This window comes from Equus asinus, chromosome 28, assembly GCF_041296235.1.
Source record: "Equus asinus isolate D_3611 breed Donkey chromosome 28, EquAss-T2T_v2, whole genome shotgun sequence".
NCBI lineage: Eukaryota > Metazoa > Chordata > Mammalia > Perissodactyla > Equidae > Equus > Equus asinus.
Genome location: NC_091817.1, coordinates 38,155,079 through 38,173,021, shown reverse-complemented (window position 1 = coordinate 38,173,021; position 17,943 = coordinate 38,155,079). Strand labels below are relative to the sequence as shown.

The following is a 17,943-nucleotide window of genomic DNA, read 5'->3' as shown; positions in this document are numbered from 1 at the left end:
TTTGTTTGCAAACAGAAAAGTCCTGAATAGTTATACCTCAAACTCTTAAGAGTTGTTCCCTCTGAGAAATGAGTTTGGGAAAGAGGATTTTCCCTTTTTACTTCTGTGTTGTTGGAGTACTTTACCACAATAACGTATTACTTTTACAATTTTACTATAAACCCCATTTTACATCAAAAGCAATTTAACCAAGCTATGCTCAGCCTTTGGAGACATGAGAGTCCACTATCAAAAGGGCTTGCCTCTTCCAGAAATATGAACTGGCTTGTATGAAGAAAGGAACAAACTGGTCCTTACCAGGAATGGTCTTGCTCTCTCCCAGGCTCTGAATTTTCCTGTCCAGGATGCGACGCCCTCTGCTGAGTGTCTTGAGAAATTGCACTTCTTCTTCATTAATAATGTCCTTCACCATATCTGGGTCCTTCTTTAGCTCAGGAAATGCATCTCCCTGGCAAAGGGGAAATAGAGATGTTGGCCCAATGAAGCCAGGGACTATTCCATGACTTCTCTAAAAATTCTCATTAATGTATGAGGATGCTATCTCCCACCCTATGCCTCTTAAGGGATGTGCTTTAGTACAGAAGAGGTAAGCAGGGAAATATACCTACCAGGGACTGGACGACAACATCTACTAACGTAGCAAAGAAACCCCTGCTGGCATTGAGTTTCTCATGGGAATATCGAACAGCCCGGCGGAGAATCCGTCTCAACACATACCTGTAAGAGGCAGAACCCAGTCCCCTGCTAGACAACATTCCCTGCTGAGTGTTTTGTAGCGGTCCTTTGGAATTCTGCCCAAAGCAAGATGACCAACTTCTTGTCTTTCTTTCAGAGACTTTCTTCTATCCTAAGCCTGCTTCTTTTGCATTTCCCCAAGGTCACTAACATTAATCCCAACATAAAACTCAGTAACATACCCACAAATACGCATCAAGGATGACCTGGGGTAAGCCTGGTTTGTTTTCCTACCACATTCTGCTGACCCAGAGATGGAGGCAAGAAGTACAGACCAGATGGCTGACTTGATGCCCACAGTCCCAGGTCCTGCCTGTCAGTAATGAAGTTACCTGGGCTACTCAATACCTACCCTCACCCCGCCCCTGCTGATATCCTATCAGACAAGCTTAAATACAATCCTTATGATCCTGTACTTTAGCAGCAAAGATTTAATATAGTGGTAACTCTTTAACGTGAGCTGAAACTCCCTTCATCCCTAAAAGATTAAAGAGATCCCTTCAACTAAATAGAAGACAAAGAAAACACTAATAAAGTATGGCTTTAAGTTCCATAAAGAGTCATAAAACTTACGGCATCAGTCTTAACACTGCCCCATACACAACATACTTACCCCCGCCCCGTGTTGTCAGGTCGGCCACCATCAGCCAGTGCCACAGTGATGGTCCGAGCATGGTCAGCAAGCACCCGGTAGGCCATGTCAATACCATCAGCATCATCAGCACCAACTTTCCCAGCATATGGCCGGGCACCTGTGCCCTACAGATAAAAAGCAGAAAGCAGTTCATCAGGAAGCAGCCCTTCTGGTGTTGCCTTGCCCTGGAAGGTTCTGAGGACTGAGGGGGCATTAGGAGAAAGGATGACCCTCTTGCGACATCCTATAACCCCAAGAAAGATGACAGTAGTGGGAGTAAAGAGCATCTAGCCAGGCCCCTGCACTCAACAAATAACAGTGCCTTGAGCTCAGAGCCTCATATTATTAACAATGAAGTTGGCAGATGGTCACAGGTATGCCACATACATATTTTGCCACATACAGCTGGCAAAGTGTATGGTTATTTTATCTGTGACAGTACTGCTAAGAGTCCAGCCTGGACACCTCCACAGAAGTTTGCAATAGGACTAGTACCTTCTGAATGGCTTCAAAGTAAGGGACAAAAAGGTCAGTGTCATAGTTGGACATCTTATTCTGCAGCACAGACACCAATCGCTCCAGGCCCATCCCTGTGTCAATGCTTTTCTTGGGAAGAGGTTTCAGAACGCCATCAGTTTCCCTGCATGATCCAGAGAAAGAGGAAGTTGAAACAAGGACCCAGGCTGTACCTCTCCCTGCTGGTTAAAACTCATTTACATAGCACAGTTTGTAGGCTGTGACTATTTGCCATTTACCTCTGCCTGGTGTGGCAGGAGGAGAGGAGTAGAGGAAGAAAGGAAAGGAGAAGTACTCTGGGGTCCATTTAAGAGTGAGGCAAGTTTCAAAGAAACAAGCTTTAAAAGAGCAGTCCAAATTATAGCAAAAATGACATTACAGGAATAGCCCTTAAGCCGATATTATGTGGGATACAACTAGTTTATAGCCTTATCCCAGAGATCAGAGGGAAAACTTGAGAAGCGAAATTTAAAGGATGTGCCATAAGAGCCCATGATGCCCTTAGTGCCTGCTTTAGTACGGCTCCTCTGTCCCCAAAGACGAGCATGACAAGACAGCCATGTGCTGAGTTCCTCTTTCTCTCCTTGGCTTGAGGAAAGGTGCTGCTCTTAGTAGGAACAGAGCAGGACTCCAAGGCCACCTGTTATACTGGATGAACACAAGGTTCCAGATCTCCAGCACATTGGGATCATCCTGGTTGACGAGATGTGCGGCGTCCCGACCACCAATCCGGTCATAGTGGATCTCACTGCAGGGACCACATGGTCCCGTGTCACCCATCTCCCAGAAGTTGTCCTTCATGTTACCAGGGAGGATTTTGGCGTCATCTAGCCTGCACAGAGCACGGAAGATAAGCCCAGTTATAGCTACTGACAGGAATTCTGCCCAGACTTGCATCCACTGCAAAAGGAGATCCTTATGTACTTCTAGAAAGAAGGCCAACTCTTCGGCAATCACTAATGCTAAGCCTCCAGACAAATCCTACAAAAGGGGGAGAATATGATTCTTCTCCAGAGTGACTACCACAGAATACAAAATATACATATGCTCCAATCATAACTAAATAAAAATATGCAAAGATATGGACAAAGCCTAGAAAGGAACAGATAAAAATAGAAATGTTTATGCTGCATATGACCAGAATTTAAGCAAACATCTTCTTTGCAAATGTTCCTTCATTTTAAAAAATGATTATATGACAGTATAAGTGTTAAAAAAGCTGCTAATTGGGGCTGGCCCCGTGGCCGAGTGGTTAAGTTTGCGCGCTCCGCTGCAGGCGGCCCAGTGTTTCGTTGGTTCGAATCCTGGGCGCGGACATGGCACTGCTCATCAGGCCACACTGAGGCAGCATCCCACATGCCACAACTAGAAGGACCCACAATGAAGAATATACAACTATGTACTGGGGGGGCTTTGGGGAGAATAAGGAAAAAAATAAAATCTTTAAAAAAAACAAAAAAAAAGCTGCTAATTATTTAAAGTAACCTCTCTATACCCCCAATTTAGTCATCTTTTACCTTAAAATGATACCAAAAAGAAGTGAATAAGATTAAAGCATTTCTTGGGGGGCCAGCCTGGTGGCACAGTGGTTATGTGTGCACGTTCCGCTTTGGCGGCCTAGGGTTCGCTGGTTCAGATCCTGGGTGTGGACATGGCATGGCTTGGCAAGCCATGCTATGGTAGGCATCCCACATATAAAATAGAGGAAGTTGGGCACGGATGTTAGCTCAGGGCCAGTCTTCCTCAGGCAAAAGAGGAAGATTAGCAGCAGATCTTCGCTCAGGGCTAATCTTCCTCAAAAAAAAAAAAAAGAAAAGAAAAGAAAAAGAAATTAAAAAAAAAAAAGATTAAAACATTTCCAAAATATTTGACTCTACTGAAAGCCGCTAGACAACAGAGCATTCAAAAAGGATTGTGCTTGCTTGATAAACAAATTACAGATATATATAAGCCAAGTAAAACAGGATTTAAAAAGTCAAGATTAGGGGCTGGCCTACCAGCATAGTGGTTAAGTTCCTGTGCTCCGCTTCAGTGGCCCAGGGTTCATGAGTTTGGATCCTGGGCGCAGACCTACACATCGCTTATCAAGCCATGTTGTAGCAGCATCCCACGTAAAAAATAGAGGAAGACTGGCACAGATGTTAGCTTGGGGCCAACATTCCTCACCAAAAAAAATGAGTCAAGATTAGTATTTAAGTTTCACAAGTTACTACCCAAAATGTCCAAGTACATTTAGACTACAGAGTCAAACTAAGTAGGGGATTCAGACCAAGTACAAGGGGAAGCTGGATTGGAATAACATACCTGGAGTAAAAGTAATAAAAAAAAAACCAGAAGAGCTATGTACTAGTAGATAAGAGAGTTAAGTAAAAAGAACAAGAAAATGAGACAAAGACATCATGGGCATCCTAGCTATCTACAGAAGTGTATCACCCACATTCGGATTCCTCTTGAGGCAGCACTTCATGAATTCTATTTAGTTCAAAGCACAGAATACATACAGTTCATCTACCATGTTACCTTTTATGCTACATTATTTTACTTTAGAATTATAGTACATTAAAAAAAAAAGACAGAAAACTCCCTGTGTCCTAGACCTGTTTGACACCATCACATTTCCATAAGAAATAAACTGCTTCATATGAAGAACACTACTCTGTTGAGAAAGACTCACACATACACACAGGGTTACAGAAATACAAAATATGAAAAAGACCTGGAAGACTATATATGCGATATCAAACTGTTAACAATGATTAATCTTAGGGATCTTCCATTTCTTATTTTTCACATTTCTATATAGTTTGAATTTTTACGATATATGCATTATATGCATAATTTCTAAAAATATTTAAAAAACCAACAAAAAACGAGAGACTCTTTATGTTGTCTTTCAAAAACAGAATGATCAGTTAAGCATACTAAGCACCAAAGGATAATTACTCCCAGTCACCCCCATCTGCATCTCAAAAGGCACACCCCAAGATGGGCAATGGCAATGCACTCCAAGTCATAAGACCTCACCCTGGCGCTGAGTGTAGGAATCATTTTATTCCTCCATACTCTCAACATGTGAGTTGCATTCTTACCCCAAGTTTTGCCAGATCTGTTTGCACTCCAGGTCTGGTTCTAAGCCAGCTGCTTCATCCCCACCAAAGTAAGTAACATAAAGTCTTTCAATTGGAATACCAAACTCTTGGGTGAGAAGTTCCAGAGCCATCTTACATGCCAATTCCTACAAAAAGAACAAAAAGAAAGATGTGGAACATGGCCAAACCAAAATCTATTTAGTATCAGTAGAAAAAAATCCAGATCCTGGGAACACAGATACAAAACTACAATATCTTCACCATAAACTCACCTGAACTCAGGATCAATTTTTTAAAATTGAAGCATAGTTGACATACAATATCCTGTTAGTTTCAGATGTACATCAGAGCAATTCGATATTTATACATTACAAAATGATCACCACAGGATCAATTTATATAAGCTCTCCAAAGGTAAAGTGAACACATTAAATCATAGGTACTGCTTCCAGGGAGTCTTAGAATTAAATGTCTTTCACTCCTGAACCTCCTAGATGTTATTTCATATTCTAAAACAAGCAAAATTAGAACCCATTTCCTTCAGTGGATATGACCACTCTGCTCAAAATCCCAATGGATTTCCTGCTTTGAGCTTACCTTGAAGTAATCTCCAAAAGACCAGGAGCCCAACATCTCAAAGAAGGTGTGATGATAGACATCTTTTCCCACGTCGTCCAGGTCATTGTGCTTGCCCCCAGCCCGGATGCATTTCTGGGTATTGGCAGCTCTGCTCAGCTTTGCCATAGGGTGAGATGGGTCAATAGTGTTCAGGAAGATGGGTTTGAACTAAAAAAGCAAGGGAACATTTCAACTTTTAAAGAGCTGCAGGGGGGCTGGCCCCGTGGCCAAGTGGTTAAGTACGTGTACTCCGCTTCGATGGCCCAGGATTTCGCCAGTTCGAATCCTGGGCGCAGACATGGTACCACTCATTAAGCCATGCTGAGGCGGTGTACCTGAGTGCTTTGGGGAGAAAAAGGAAAAATTAAATTAAAAAAAAAAAAGAGCTGCAGGTGTATCAGATGGTCACATGCTGCCAGGAAAAGACGACATATAAACTGTTCTGTTCATGATTTAATTAGCCTGGAATACAGAAACGTGTCAGAGGCAGGTGGCCCTACGAGGCTGCACCACAGGCAGCCTACCTTGGGGCAGCTTCTCCCTGGTCTCTCATGGTCCCCACCACTGCCAATGACACCACCCGTGCAGGGGAAAGGCCGCCAGATCTGAGATAACAGCTAAAGGTTGAGGCGGTGAAACCTGTGCTTCCTCAAAAGTCTCTGACGGTCAGGGCTTACACCATCTTTCTGGAAGAACTTATTCTAAACTGACGTGCCAGCTTGGTAGTAAAGATGATAAGGAAGAAAAAATTTGAGACCTATTACAGGAGTAAAATCAGCCCAACTTAGTGAAGGACTGGATGTGAAGGGAGATAGTTACCTTAACTTTGAGGATTTATCAAGTTATACTTTGATGTATCATTGCTATTTGTGTAACTTTGCCTTATTTTTCCCACTAGACCTGTCCAATTTGATAGCCACTAGCCACTTGTGACTATGTGAAATTAGATTAAAATGAAATAATTAGTAATCAATTAAAATTTTTTAAAAATGAAAAATTCTGTTCCTTAGTCTCACTAGCTCAATAATCACACATGAGTGGTGGCTGCCACACTAGGCAGCACAGATATAGGACATTACCATCAAGGCAGAAAGTTCCTTTGGACAGTCTTGCATTAAACCATAAACTCCTTAAAAGCAAAAACTATCTTACTAATCTCTGTATATCCAGCACCTAGCACAGTAGTACCTGAAAAAGAGCAGATTCCAAATAAATACTATTTCAAAATATAAAAAAAAGCAAACAAAAAAAAGTCAATGTATTTCTGATTAAGAGAATATAGCACAAAAGTTAAGCAAATGACTGCCTGGGTTCAAATCCAAGTGCCAGCATCTACCAGCTGTATGAGCTTGGACAATCGACTTGGGCTTTCAGCGCCTCAGTGGGATGGTACAAAGGGAGGATTAAATAAGTTAATATATGTAAAAGACAGAGAACCGTGCCTGGCACATAGAAGTACCACATGCAGGCTAATAGTTACTGTTATCCAGAGAATGTTTATCAACATTCGGCTCCCATGGTTCTTCTACCAAGTACAGTCAGCACATGGGGCAGAAGACAAGCCCATGCCTAGGTCTGCCTGAATAGAATAGAACCTTTCCATTGTTCCAGAAAACCCATCACCTTGAAACAGTCCACCTAAAATTAGTGCCCCCAATTCCAGGTGCACACAAAGGACTCACACATATAACTGAAAACATTTTTATAGTTTCATAGTTAATGTTATACAAGGTGGAAAATGTTCCCATTGCCTCTAATTTTCCATGCCAGAAAAGAGACCTGAGAGAAAAGAAAATGTCAACTTATCCCAGAGTGAGGTGCATCCTAAGGGCTGGTGGGTCCACTGGGCTAAGCAGGGTTCTCAGAGAACCACCAAAAGAAAGCCTTGAGGGCACCATCTCCCTGAATCCACTTCCAGTCGAGGAAACAGTTTTCAACGTCACAGGCATATTGACAAACTCCTTTATAAACTTCTGATGCTCCCATTATGTCAAGAGAAAACCTTCTCTCTAACAACGAAACTTTCAAATATATTTTATAGTTCAACTGCCCCAAATGCAAATCTTACTAATAACGTTTCTTCAGCAGTGGATCCAGACTGGCATTGGTGGCAATAGTTTTAAGAAAGAGGTTTAAAAAAAATCAATAAAACTGTGCATGGCCTAGAATGGGAATGAAAGCAAAGCTCTGAAAGAATCCTGAAGAACTTACTTGTTTTATTTAAAAAAAAAAAAAAGGAAGAATAACAAAGAGATGAAGGAGAAGCACAACAGCTGAAGTAACAAGTCTCTTCAGGGTTCAGCAATAGTAACCCCCTTTGATTACAAGAAAACACAGCTTTTGCCTTAGGAGAAAAAAAAGGCAAACTTTACAGGCTAGACGCAGGCTATATTTTTCTTGAGAGGCATACAAATTTGATCCATGGGTATTGGGGCCTCTCACCATAACTGAAAATAATAATGGTTAATGTTTGAGTGCTTACTCAAATACTATGCTAAACACTTTTTATGCATTATTTTATTTACTCCTCACTGCAACCTAAAGGCAAGCACTATTATTATTTCTCACTTCACAGACAAAGAAACAGAGGTTCAACGACACAAAGTAAGTTCCACAAGATCACACAGTAAGTGACAGACCCACAATTCCGTCTGACTGCAGGGGCTTGGCTTTTATCACTGCTCTGCTGCCTCCTATGTAGACGAATAGCCAAGAGGAAGGGAAAAAACCTTTACCTGGTTCATGCCCGCATTGGCAAAGAGCAAAGTGGGGTCATCCAATGGGATGGTGGCAGATGAATGAACATAGGTGTGCTCATTTCTTTTGAAGAAATCTATAAATCGCTGCCGGATTTCACTTGCTGTTAGAGTTGAGTCCATCTTGAAAGTAACCCAACAGAACTTACAAAAGAAAAAATGAAGAAAAATTAGGGAAACTGAAACTAAGAAATACGTAGGCATTATGCAAGACTCCTGGCTTCTCAGGCCAAGTCATAGCAGGACATGGGTAAGCTGTTTGATCCTAAAACCTCTATGTTGTAATGTCCAAGGCTAAAATCATCTCAAAGCTAAACCTGCTGCACCAGCAGACTGCAGTTCCATGAGTTCCTCCTTCCCATGCCAACCTCAAGAGGTCCAATACACCATCACACCAAGTAGAGCAGGAGGTGGTTTCTTCATGTATTCATTCATTCCAAAACATGTATGGAGCATCCCCCGTGCCAGGCTCTAGGCCAGGACTTAGGAAATGGGGATAAAAACACTCCATCTTTACAGCCCAGCAGAGAAACCCAGTGGGGATGGGGGGAGGCTTGGGAGACCGGGGTCCCAGTCCTAGCTCCAAGTCCTTAAGGGAGTTACATCACTTCATCAAGAAAGGAGGGGCCCATACTAGATGACTCTAAGGACCCTTCCAGCTCTGTGTTAATTTACATGCCTAGAACTGTGCAAAGTTCCATTATCCCCAAAGCCAGGGTCTCTAGACATGGCCTGACACCTTGGGGAGGCTGCTGTCAGCAGTGGACCTGGGGATGGGCCTATCTGTTCAAGGGACCATCTGCAAGTAGCAGGAACATACCTACCTCTGGCCAGCTTGAGCACCCCCAGAACCACAACTAGTAAACTGCTGCCTTCCCAGCTATTAGATTACTAGGGAGTGAGGATGTAACAGCCACACTGAGGGGTTGGAGCTCACTGAGTGAGTAAAAGGGAATCAGAAGACGCGGAAATTCAGAAATACAACAACTTTAGAATTTCAAAGCTCTTTCACACGTATTATGATTTCTCTGAGAGGCACGTTGGGGAGAAGCGACAGGCCTTGGTGGAGGTACCAATCACTGGCACGGTCCTGTAGTGCCATACAGCGCCAGGTGTCTAGAGAAAGGGGAACCATCTCTTTCACAACATTAACTAAGTGTCTAGAATTCTAGACTCAACTCTAATCTTAAATAAGTCACTTAGTCCTGAGTGTTTCCTTTTTTGTAAAAAAGTATCTACTCTGCCTACTCTATGGGCCTGTTGTGAGGCTCAAAAGCCATCCTGTATTTGGAAGCAATCTGTAAATTGGAAAGCCCTAGAGGAAACTGGAAAGCGCTAAAGGGACAGAATGGATACTATTAATTCAAGTCTCTTAACTCAAAGATTTCTTCTTTCTTATGAGGAAGATCCAACAATGATGTACACGGTGAACATAAGACTCTGACTCTCAGATTTATGTTTAACCCCAATTTCAATTGATTTATTCACAACTCAATCAACTCATTACTCAAACAAAAGCCCTCTGGGCAAAAAAGACATGAAACACTGGCTGATAGAGCCAAAGAGCCGACTAAAATTCCCACAGATGAGGACTTTATGTCCATGCTAAGGAGTTAAGGCTAGGGTTTTTAGAAACTTTGTCACACCACATTCCTCTTCATCCCTTCTCATCCTGGCTCCCAGTGAATCTTAATAATGGTGGCAAAAATGAATATACGGTGCCAATTCTGACTGAGTGTGCATTGCTCCTCCTCTATATGGGCTATCTGAGGTAAATAAGCAGTTAAATTTCAAGACACGTGAATACTCCATTTTTGCTTATTCATTCAACATACTGAATGCATACTATGTGCTGGGAATCGAGTTGAATGCGAGTCCATGCCCTTAACAGGGAGACAGTCACACAGAAAAGTAACTGCAGTATGTCAAAGGCTAGGACTATCAAAAGCTGTGTCACCATCACCACGCATGCATTTATTCAATATAAATACACCGGCAGGTTGTATGAGATACAGAGGAGGGACCTCTGATGCCACTTCCCAGCAGGAGCTGGAAAGGTCTTGAGAACCTTAAATCACACTAGCGTTTGGGTTTAAGGCTCCAGCCCCAAGACCTTTCAACGTGCTCTTCGTTTGCCAGGTAAGCTGTCTACCCTACTCCCACTCTTTCCCTTTCCTAGTTAATTTCTCATTTTTGATACCTCAATTCCAAAGAGACTTATTAAAGGAAGACTTCTCCTTCTTGATCGGATTCTATTTTCTTCTCACAGCCCCAGGGGTCTTCCTTCATAATTTCCACATGCATTTGACAGCTCGTTTAATGCCCATCTCCCTTTCAGGCTGTCAGTTCCATCCCAGTGGGGGTCATGGCTGGTTTTTGCTCACCATTACCAGTCTATCCTCAACATCTAGCACAGTGGTTGCTGAATAAGTATTTCATGATTAGGTATGACAATCCTTTAATAGCAAATTCTGAATGAACTTAAAGCACACGAGGAAAAGCAGACTATCTGAAAGAGCAAAAGCTGGACATGATGGGGGACGCACGGTGCTTCCAGGTGGGCCTGGACCAGTATCAGTTACTTAGCTAACTTTAAGAATTGAAGGAATGGCCCACGGCGGGATTACCCCCATCGTGACCGCCCGCCCCTAGGGGATTGAAACCAGGGGAGATGAAACCTCAGCTTTGGGCGGGCAGTCAACGGCAATCGTGATTCTCCCAAAGTCCTGGTCCTCACCAAGGCCACCCGACCCGCTCCACCCCCAGCGCTCCAAGGGGCTGACAAAAGGCCACTCTCCCGGCGCAGTGTCGCGACGCGGCGGCGGCGCCCGCTCCAGCCCAGGCCTGGGCTCCCGAGGACTTGCGGGGCCTGGCCCACGGCCCGCCGCGACAGCCTCGCTTTCAAGTCCCGGGCCCAGCCGCTCTCGCGGCGTCACAGAACTCTCTGAGACCCGCCTGCGTCTCCCGAGGGTCGCCGGCCCTGACTCCTCCCTCAGAGCCCACCGCCAGCAGCCCGCGGTTACCTGCTCCCGCAGATGGGCAGCTGCACCAGCCCCACGCCACCGCCGTCCGCAACTCGCACCGCCCTGTCCAATCAGAGCGCGCCGGTAGAAAGTGCCCCGCCGCGCTTTACCTCTCCGAGACATTATTGGTGAATCAACATGCCAATCAAACCGTGCACGAATCGGCTTATTAGTCGGTTTCTGGGAGGGCGGCTCTAAATAGGCTGATGCAACAGCAGGGTAAGAAGGGACTAGGGTACAGTCATGTGACTGAGTGGGCTGCGGCCTCTTGGAGGCCGACATTTTGGTTTCCACATGGGAAGTTCTAATAGTTGACGTGGTTAACAAGGGGACATGGTGACACGTGTTTGGTAGAGGGTACAGCTGTCGCTATGTAGTTCTGCTCATTTTAGTTGCAGAATGGTATAAAGACCTCAAAGATTCTGATATATTGTGCCCATGGATACACTTGTCCTGGTCAGACCTTCTTGGCTTTGATATGGAAGAAATAACTTACTCGTTGAGGGACAATTGAATTGGCATCTGGTCCTTAATTTGCCTTTGAAAAATAATAGTTAATATTGATATGTGAGGCACTGTATTAAACATTTCACATTTCATTTCATGTCATTTTTTTTTTTTAAGATTAGCCTTGAGCTAACATCTGCCACCAATCCTCTTCTTTTTGGTGAGGAAGACTGGCCCTGAGCTAACATCTGTGCCCATCTTCCTCTACTTTATCTGTGGGACGCCTGCCACAGCATGGCTTGACAAGCGGTGTTTAGGTCCATGCCCAGGATCTAAACTGGCAAACCCTGGACGGCTGACATGGAACATGCACACTTAACCACTGAGCCACCAGACCGGTCCCTCATTTTGTGTTATTTTAAATGGCCTATGAGGCAGGTCAACTAGCATCCCATTTTTAGAGATGAGGTACCTGCCTTGCCCAAGTTCTTGCTGAAGAGTAAGTTGCAGAGCCTGGATCCAAACCACATCCAAGACCCATACTCTTTTTTTTTTTTTTTTTAAAGATTGGCACCTGGGCTAACAACTGTTGCCAATCTTTTTTTTTTTTTTTCCTGCTTTATCTCCCCAAACCGCCCCCGTACACAATTGTATATCTTAGTTGCAGGTCTTTCTAGTTGTGGGATGTGGGATGCCGCCTCAACATGGCCTGATGAGCGGTGCCATGTCCACGCCCAGGATCCGAACCCTGGGCTGCCGCAGCCGAGCACACAAACTTAACCACTTGGCCACAGAGCCGGCCCCCAAGACCCATACTCTTTTAACCATTCCACTATTGCCTATATCATCTGATATATCCAAATACATGGGTATAAAATTGTGCTACTGGTCATAACAGGGATAAGGATAAAACACAAAATTTTTATGTAAAAGCAGCCTACAGAAATGTCAAGCTGAAAAGCCAGTAAAATAAAACTCTTGAATTAACTTCCCAGGTCACAGCAACTCATTAATAATCATGTCACCTAACATTTGTTGAGCCCTTAGTATGCAGCAGGCACTGATCTAAGGTTTTGATCCTCATAACAACCTTGTAATAAGTCACTATTATCATCAGCTTTTAACAGCTGAAGAAATCGAGGCACCCAGAGGCTACATAAGACAGCTGAGGGCAAAACCAAGAGAGACAAGTGTGTGTTCTGATCCAAATTAGCCCCAAATAGCACATTTAGCCTAAACCATCTGAGAAATAGGTCAGACTTCTGTACCACCATACTTAAAATGGAAAGCCAAAATTGTACAAATTGTGCTTTCAAAATAAAGTAATAGAGATTGTAATCTCAATAACTTTGCTATGTTGCCAGAGTGGTTGCTGTTAGGATAGCACCTTCACTCATGAAAGAATTAGAGACAGATTAAAAAAACATTTTATTCACCCAGTGACTGGGTCAATACACATGAAGAGAAACTGTAATTGAGGCCCAAAAGTCACACTTTCCTAAACATGAATTATTCAGATAATTACCCAATTCTCTATGATATTTTTCTCTTTTAACGTCAATATGTAATAGAGGGAAGGCTATCAATGCAACATGCAACTTGTGTATTTTAGGAAACATCTAACTTACTCTGGGCTAAGCAAATAGGCTTGTTGGTAAGAGTGAGCGCTATACACATGGTCTGCTCTGCAATAGAACATTGGTTGAAACTCACCTTGGGGTATGAGGAAAATAACGGGGGCTCAAGATAGGACAACTAAAAACTTAGTTTTGGAAGTATGTAGTCCTAGATTCTAACTCTTCCGTGGCACCGCAGCTACTTTTAGCATCTAGAAAATGGACTTAGAATGTTCATTTATTTGCTATCAAGTCAAATGGGAGTGACTGAATAATTGTTTTCAGACCATAAGGTGCTATAGGAACCACCTGGAGTCTTAAAATTCAGACACTGATTTAGGAGGTTTGGACTGGGGCCTTAGATTCTGCATTTCACATAGGCTCCTAGGTGTTATCTATGCTGCTGGGGGATCACACTTGGAGCAGAAAGACCCTAAGCTAGAGGATGAGTGTCCGAACCTATTTGTTCAGACAAAAAGATTACAAGTTCCATCTAAGTCTGATGTCAAGGAGTGTACTGCCTAAGCTTTTATCCTAGGAGTTTTATGGTTTCAGGTCTTAACGTTCAACTCTTTGATCCATTTTGAGTTAATGTTTCTGTATGGTGTAAGATAATGATCTACATTCATGCTTTTGCATGTGGCTCTCCAGTTTTCCCAACACCATTTCTTGAAGAGGCTTTCCTTTCTCCATTCTTGGCTCCTTTGTGGAATATTAGCTGTCCATAGATGTATGGTTTTATTTCTGGGCTCTCAATTTTGTTCCATTGATTTGTGTGTCTGTTTTTCTGCCAGTACCATGCTGTTTTGATTACTATAGCTTTGTAGTACATTTTTGAAATCACTAATTTAAAAAGACATATGCACCCCTATGTCCATCACAGCATTATTCACAATAGCCAAGACTTGGAAGCAACCCAAATGCCCATCAACTGATGAATGGATAAAGAAGATGTGGTATATACACAATGGAATGCTTCTCAGCCATAAAAAAGAAAAAATTGTGCCACTCGAGACAACATGGATGGAACTTGAGGATATTATGCTAAGTGAAATAAGTCAGACAGAAAGACAGTACCGTATAATTTCACTCATATGTGGAAGATAAACAAACACATAGATAAAGAGAACAGATTGTTGGTTACCAGAGGGGAAGAAGGGGGGGAGGGTAAAAGGAGTAAAGGGACACATATGTGTGGTGAGGGATAAAAACTAGATTATTGGTGGTGAACACCATGCAGTCTATACAGAAGCTGAAACATAGTAATGTACACCTGAAATTTATACAATTTGATAAAGCAATATGACCTCAATAAAATTTTTTCTTTTTTCTTTTTTTTGTTGAGGAAGATTAGCCCTGAGTTAACATCTGTGCCAATCTTCCTCTTATTTTTTTGTATGTGACAAACTGCCACAGCATGGCTGGTGAGTGGAATAGGTCTGGGCCCGAATCTAAACCCACAAACTGAGCTGCCAAAGCACAGTGCACAGAACCTTAACCACTTGGCCACTGGCCCGGCTGCTCAATAAAATAATTTTTTTAAAAAAGTTTGCTTTGAGGAAGATGGGCATGGATATTAGCTCAGGGCCAGTCTTCCTCAGCAAAAAGAGAAGGATTGGCAGCAGATAGCTCAGGGCTAATCTTCCTCAAAAAAAAAAAATTTGCTTGGGGCTGGCCCAGCAGCATACTGGTTAAGTTTGTGTACTCCACTTTGGCAGCCCGGGGTTGGCCGGTTCAGATCCCAGGCACGACATATATACCACTTATCAAGCCATGCTTTGGTGTGCTTATTGATGTGGATCAAGGCTGCCCCAGGGAGAGAAGCCCAAGGTGTCCTGCCCTACATGCCAATCTATACCACCCTCAGGGAAGTACAGGATGTCCTGACCTGATTCGTATCTAAAGTTGTATGACCACACAATAACCAGACCCCACCTGCACTGATTCCATTTTGACGACTTTTTTACAAGATCTTTCTTTTGTCTTGTAAAAAATAACTGACATACCTATGCCTTATATATTTAGCCCTACCCTCAACACACTGCAGCTCTTCACTGCCCGTGGAGGCTGTCCCCATGCTATTCTCTGAATGAAAGAGCACTACCACCAGACCTTAAGAGTCCAAGAAATCTTTCTTTCGACCCTTCAGCTCGCTGAACCCGCATCAGTTATAATAGAGGGAGATGGGCACTGATGTTAGCTCAGGACCAGTCTTCCTCAACAACAAAAAAAAACCCAAAAAATTATTTTATTGAGGCCATATTGCTTTATCACATTGTATAAATTTCAGGTGTACATTACTGTTTCAATCTTCCTCACAATAAATAAATAAATGTTTGCTCTACCCAGAGATGTGCGTTCCTCATCTATTTATTCACCAAATGAGTGTCTATTATGAGTTCATCCCTGAGGATCAAAATTAAGGAAAGCAGACACCGCCTTGCCCTCATGGAGTTCCCAGTCTACCCAGGCAACCCGACATTCAACAATAAATGACAAAAGCCACACAGAGGCGCCCCCTGCTGGTGCCTAGACTCGGCCTTTTGCCCCAGGTTCCTGGCGCGCATGCCCGAGGCTGCTTCGTGCCCTCCGCTGAGTGGCTGGCGGCGCGGCTTGCAGGGCTCCGCCGGCGGGGCTGGGGCGGTGCGTGGCCGTTCGCAGAGGGAACCGCCATGCTGAGGGGCGATGGCCGGGCCAGCTGGCCAGATCCAAGGACGTGCCCTGGGAACCTTTCCGCTCGCCCTGCCCGTTGGCGACGTGAGTATCTCTGAGAGTAGCGAGGAGACCCTCTTTTTCCACCTTTAGACGTCTTCCTCGCCCGCACCCTTGGGGCCAGGGGCAGGAATAATAACAGCTGATATTTATGGAGCCTTCGCCATAAGCCAGGCACAGGGCCGAAGGCCTTCACCCTGTGACTTCGTTGGATCTAACCGCCCTGAGGTGGTACTTGCCTGGATTTCGAGGCGATGCAGGCTGCCTAAGGCCACGTGGGGGTAAATGCAGGAGGCAGAATTCAAATCCAGGTGCTCTTATTCCCCTCATTCATCTCTCCACGCCCCACTTTGCGAACCAGATTCTTTCTTAGCGGGATTCTCGCATTGCGCAGGTGCGGGAGGTGGACTAGGAGAATCTAGAATCCTGATGCTTATTTTTAAGTTTTTTTTTTTATAGACAAAGTAACACATGCTAAAAGCATTCATGGGAAGGATAAGCTCCAAATTCGGGATAGCAATGGCTGTGCAGGGAGCTTCAACTGAATCAATTATTTTATATCTTAAACTCTCAGGTGGGGCACCTAGATGTTTGTTATATTTCTTGTTTGTCTGAAATACACATTTAAAAGGAAGACATGCACATGGAAAATAAATTTCAGAAAATAAAGTGTACATAACAAAAAGTCTCCCACCCCAGACTTTTAGAGCCCCTCACTAGAAGCAGCCAGTTATCAGTTTTCTGTCTTACACATTTTCTACAGTATGTACAAGCATATATGTGAGTTTGTTTTTTTTTTTGCACAAGTGGATCCTATTATATAAGTCCTGCACTTTGAATTACTTATTTTTTAATTAAGCTTAAAATTTTTTTTTTCCTTCACCTCCTTTAGCCTTGTGATCAGTATAATTTCTCTGGCAAAATATTTCCTGGGTTGGGGCCTGCCTGGGTGTGTAGGGTTAAGTTTGCGTGTTCTGCTTCGATGGCCGGAGTTCTCTGTTTTGGATCCTGGGGACCCTGGGTGCGGTTGGCCACACTGCTACCTATGCACCGCTTATCAAGCCGTGCTGTGGCAGGTGTCCCACATATAAAGTAGAGGAAGATGGGCATGGATGTTAGCTCACGGCTAATCTTCCTCCAAAAAAAAAAAAAAAAATTCCAGGGTTGCTTCTGACATGATGTAGGTCATGGCTTGCCTGGCTGTTTGCCTTTTTATTTGTGCACATCCTCACCTGTAGGATCCAAAAATAATCTTCCCCAAGTTAACCCCCTAAAGGGTGCAGGAGAAGAATCATGGCAAGTAAAGGATTGCCAGGAACTGCTTTACCCTTTCCCAAACGTTTTCACTCATACTTTACAAGTAGAATCTCACATAGAGGCCACTATTGCTTCAAATTAACTTATTGTAGTGGAACATTGGCAAAGTGAGAGAAATGGGGATTCATTTTCTCAGGTTGCAGGAAAATGCCCAGCTTCTTTCTAGTGAAGGAACAAGGGGACAGAAGCTTATTTGATTCTAGTTAGGGGAGAGCAAATGTCACAATCTTTATTTTACCTCTTCTAAAAGCCCAAAATGTTTTTCCTTTTTTAAAATTGTCTTTTAAAAAGCACACAATCACACAACTCTTACATGGGATAGCTGGGATCCTAACCCAGGCACAGCTGACTCCACAAGTCATGCCAGATGGGGAGGGGTTCCCTGGGTGAACTCATTTGCTCATTAAGCTGCTCTGCATGGCCCTTTTCATCCACCTCCTACCAACTTCTTCATCCCTTGCTCTAGTCAATCCCCACGGG

General features: G+C 43.5%; 1 protein-coding gene across 4 annotated transcripts in view; it reads right to left on the bottom strand.

The window, feature by feature from the left end:
* The window catches only part of AARS1 (alanyl-tRNA synthetase 1), a 57,871-nt gene that overhangs the window by 9,777 nt on the left and 30,151 nt on the right, over nucleotides 1-17,943 (bottom strand). For 2 of the 4 annotated variants that reach the window (XM_070500472.1, XM_070500473.1), the window contains 8 exons: nucleotides 8,328-8,492; nucleotides 5,572-5,760; nucleotides 4,975-5,120; nucleotides 2,526-2,717; nucleotides 1,865-2,009; nucleotides 1,349-1,494; nucleotides 609-717; nucleotides 298-448 (listed from right to left, as the gene is read on the bottom strand). In XM_070500472.1, the coding sequence (XP_070356573.1) occupies nucleotides 298-448; nucleotides 609-717; nucleotides 1,349-1,494; nucleotides 1,865-2,009; nucleotides 2,526-2,717; nucleotides 4,975-5,120; nucleotides 5,572-5,760; nucleotides 8,328-8,471 (1,222 nt within the window). In that variant the 5' untranslated portion in view covers nucleotides 8,472-8,492. Of the gene's footprint in view, nucleotides 1-297; nucleotides 449-608; nucleotides 718-1,348; nucleotides 1,495-1,864; nucleotides 2,010-2,525; nucleotides 2,718-3,882; nucleotides 5,121-5,571; nucleotides 5,761-8,327; nucleotides 8,493-11,371; nucleotides 11,485-17,943 lie in introns of those variants that run through there. The other 2 variants (XM_014829133.3, XM_070500474.1) reach the window with 2 other exon arrangements.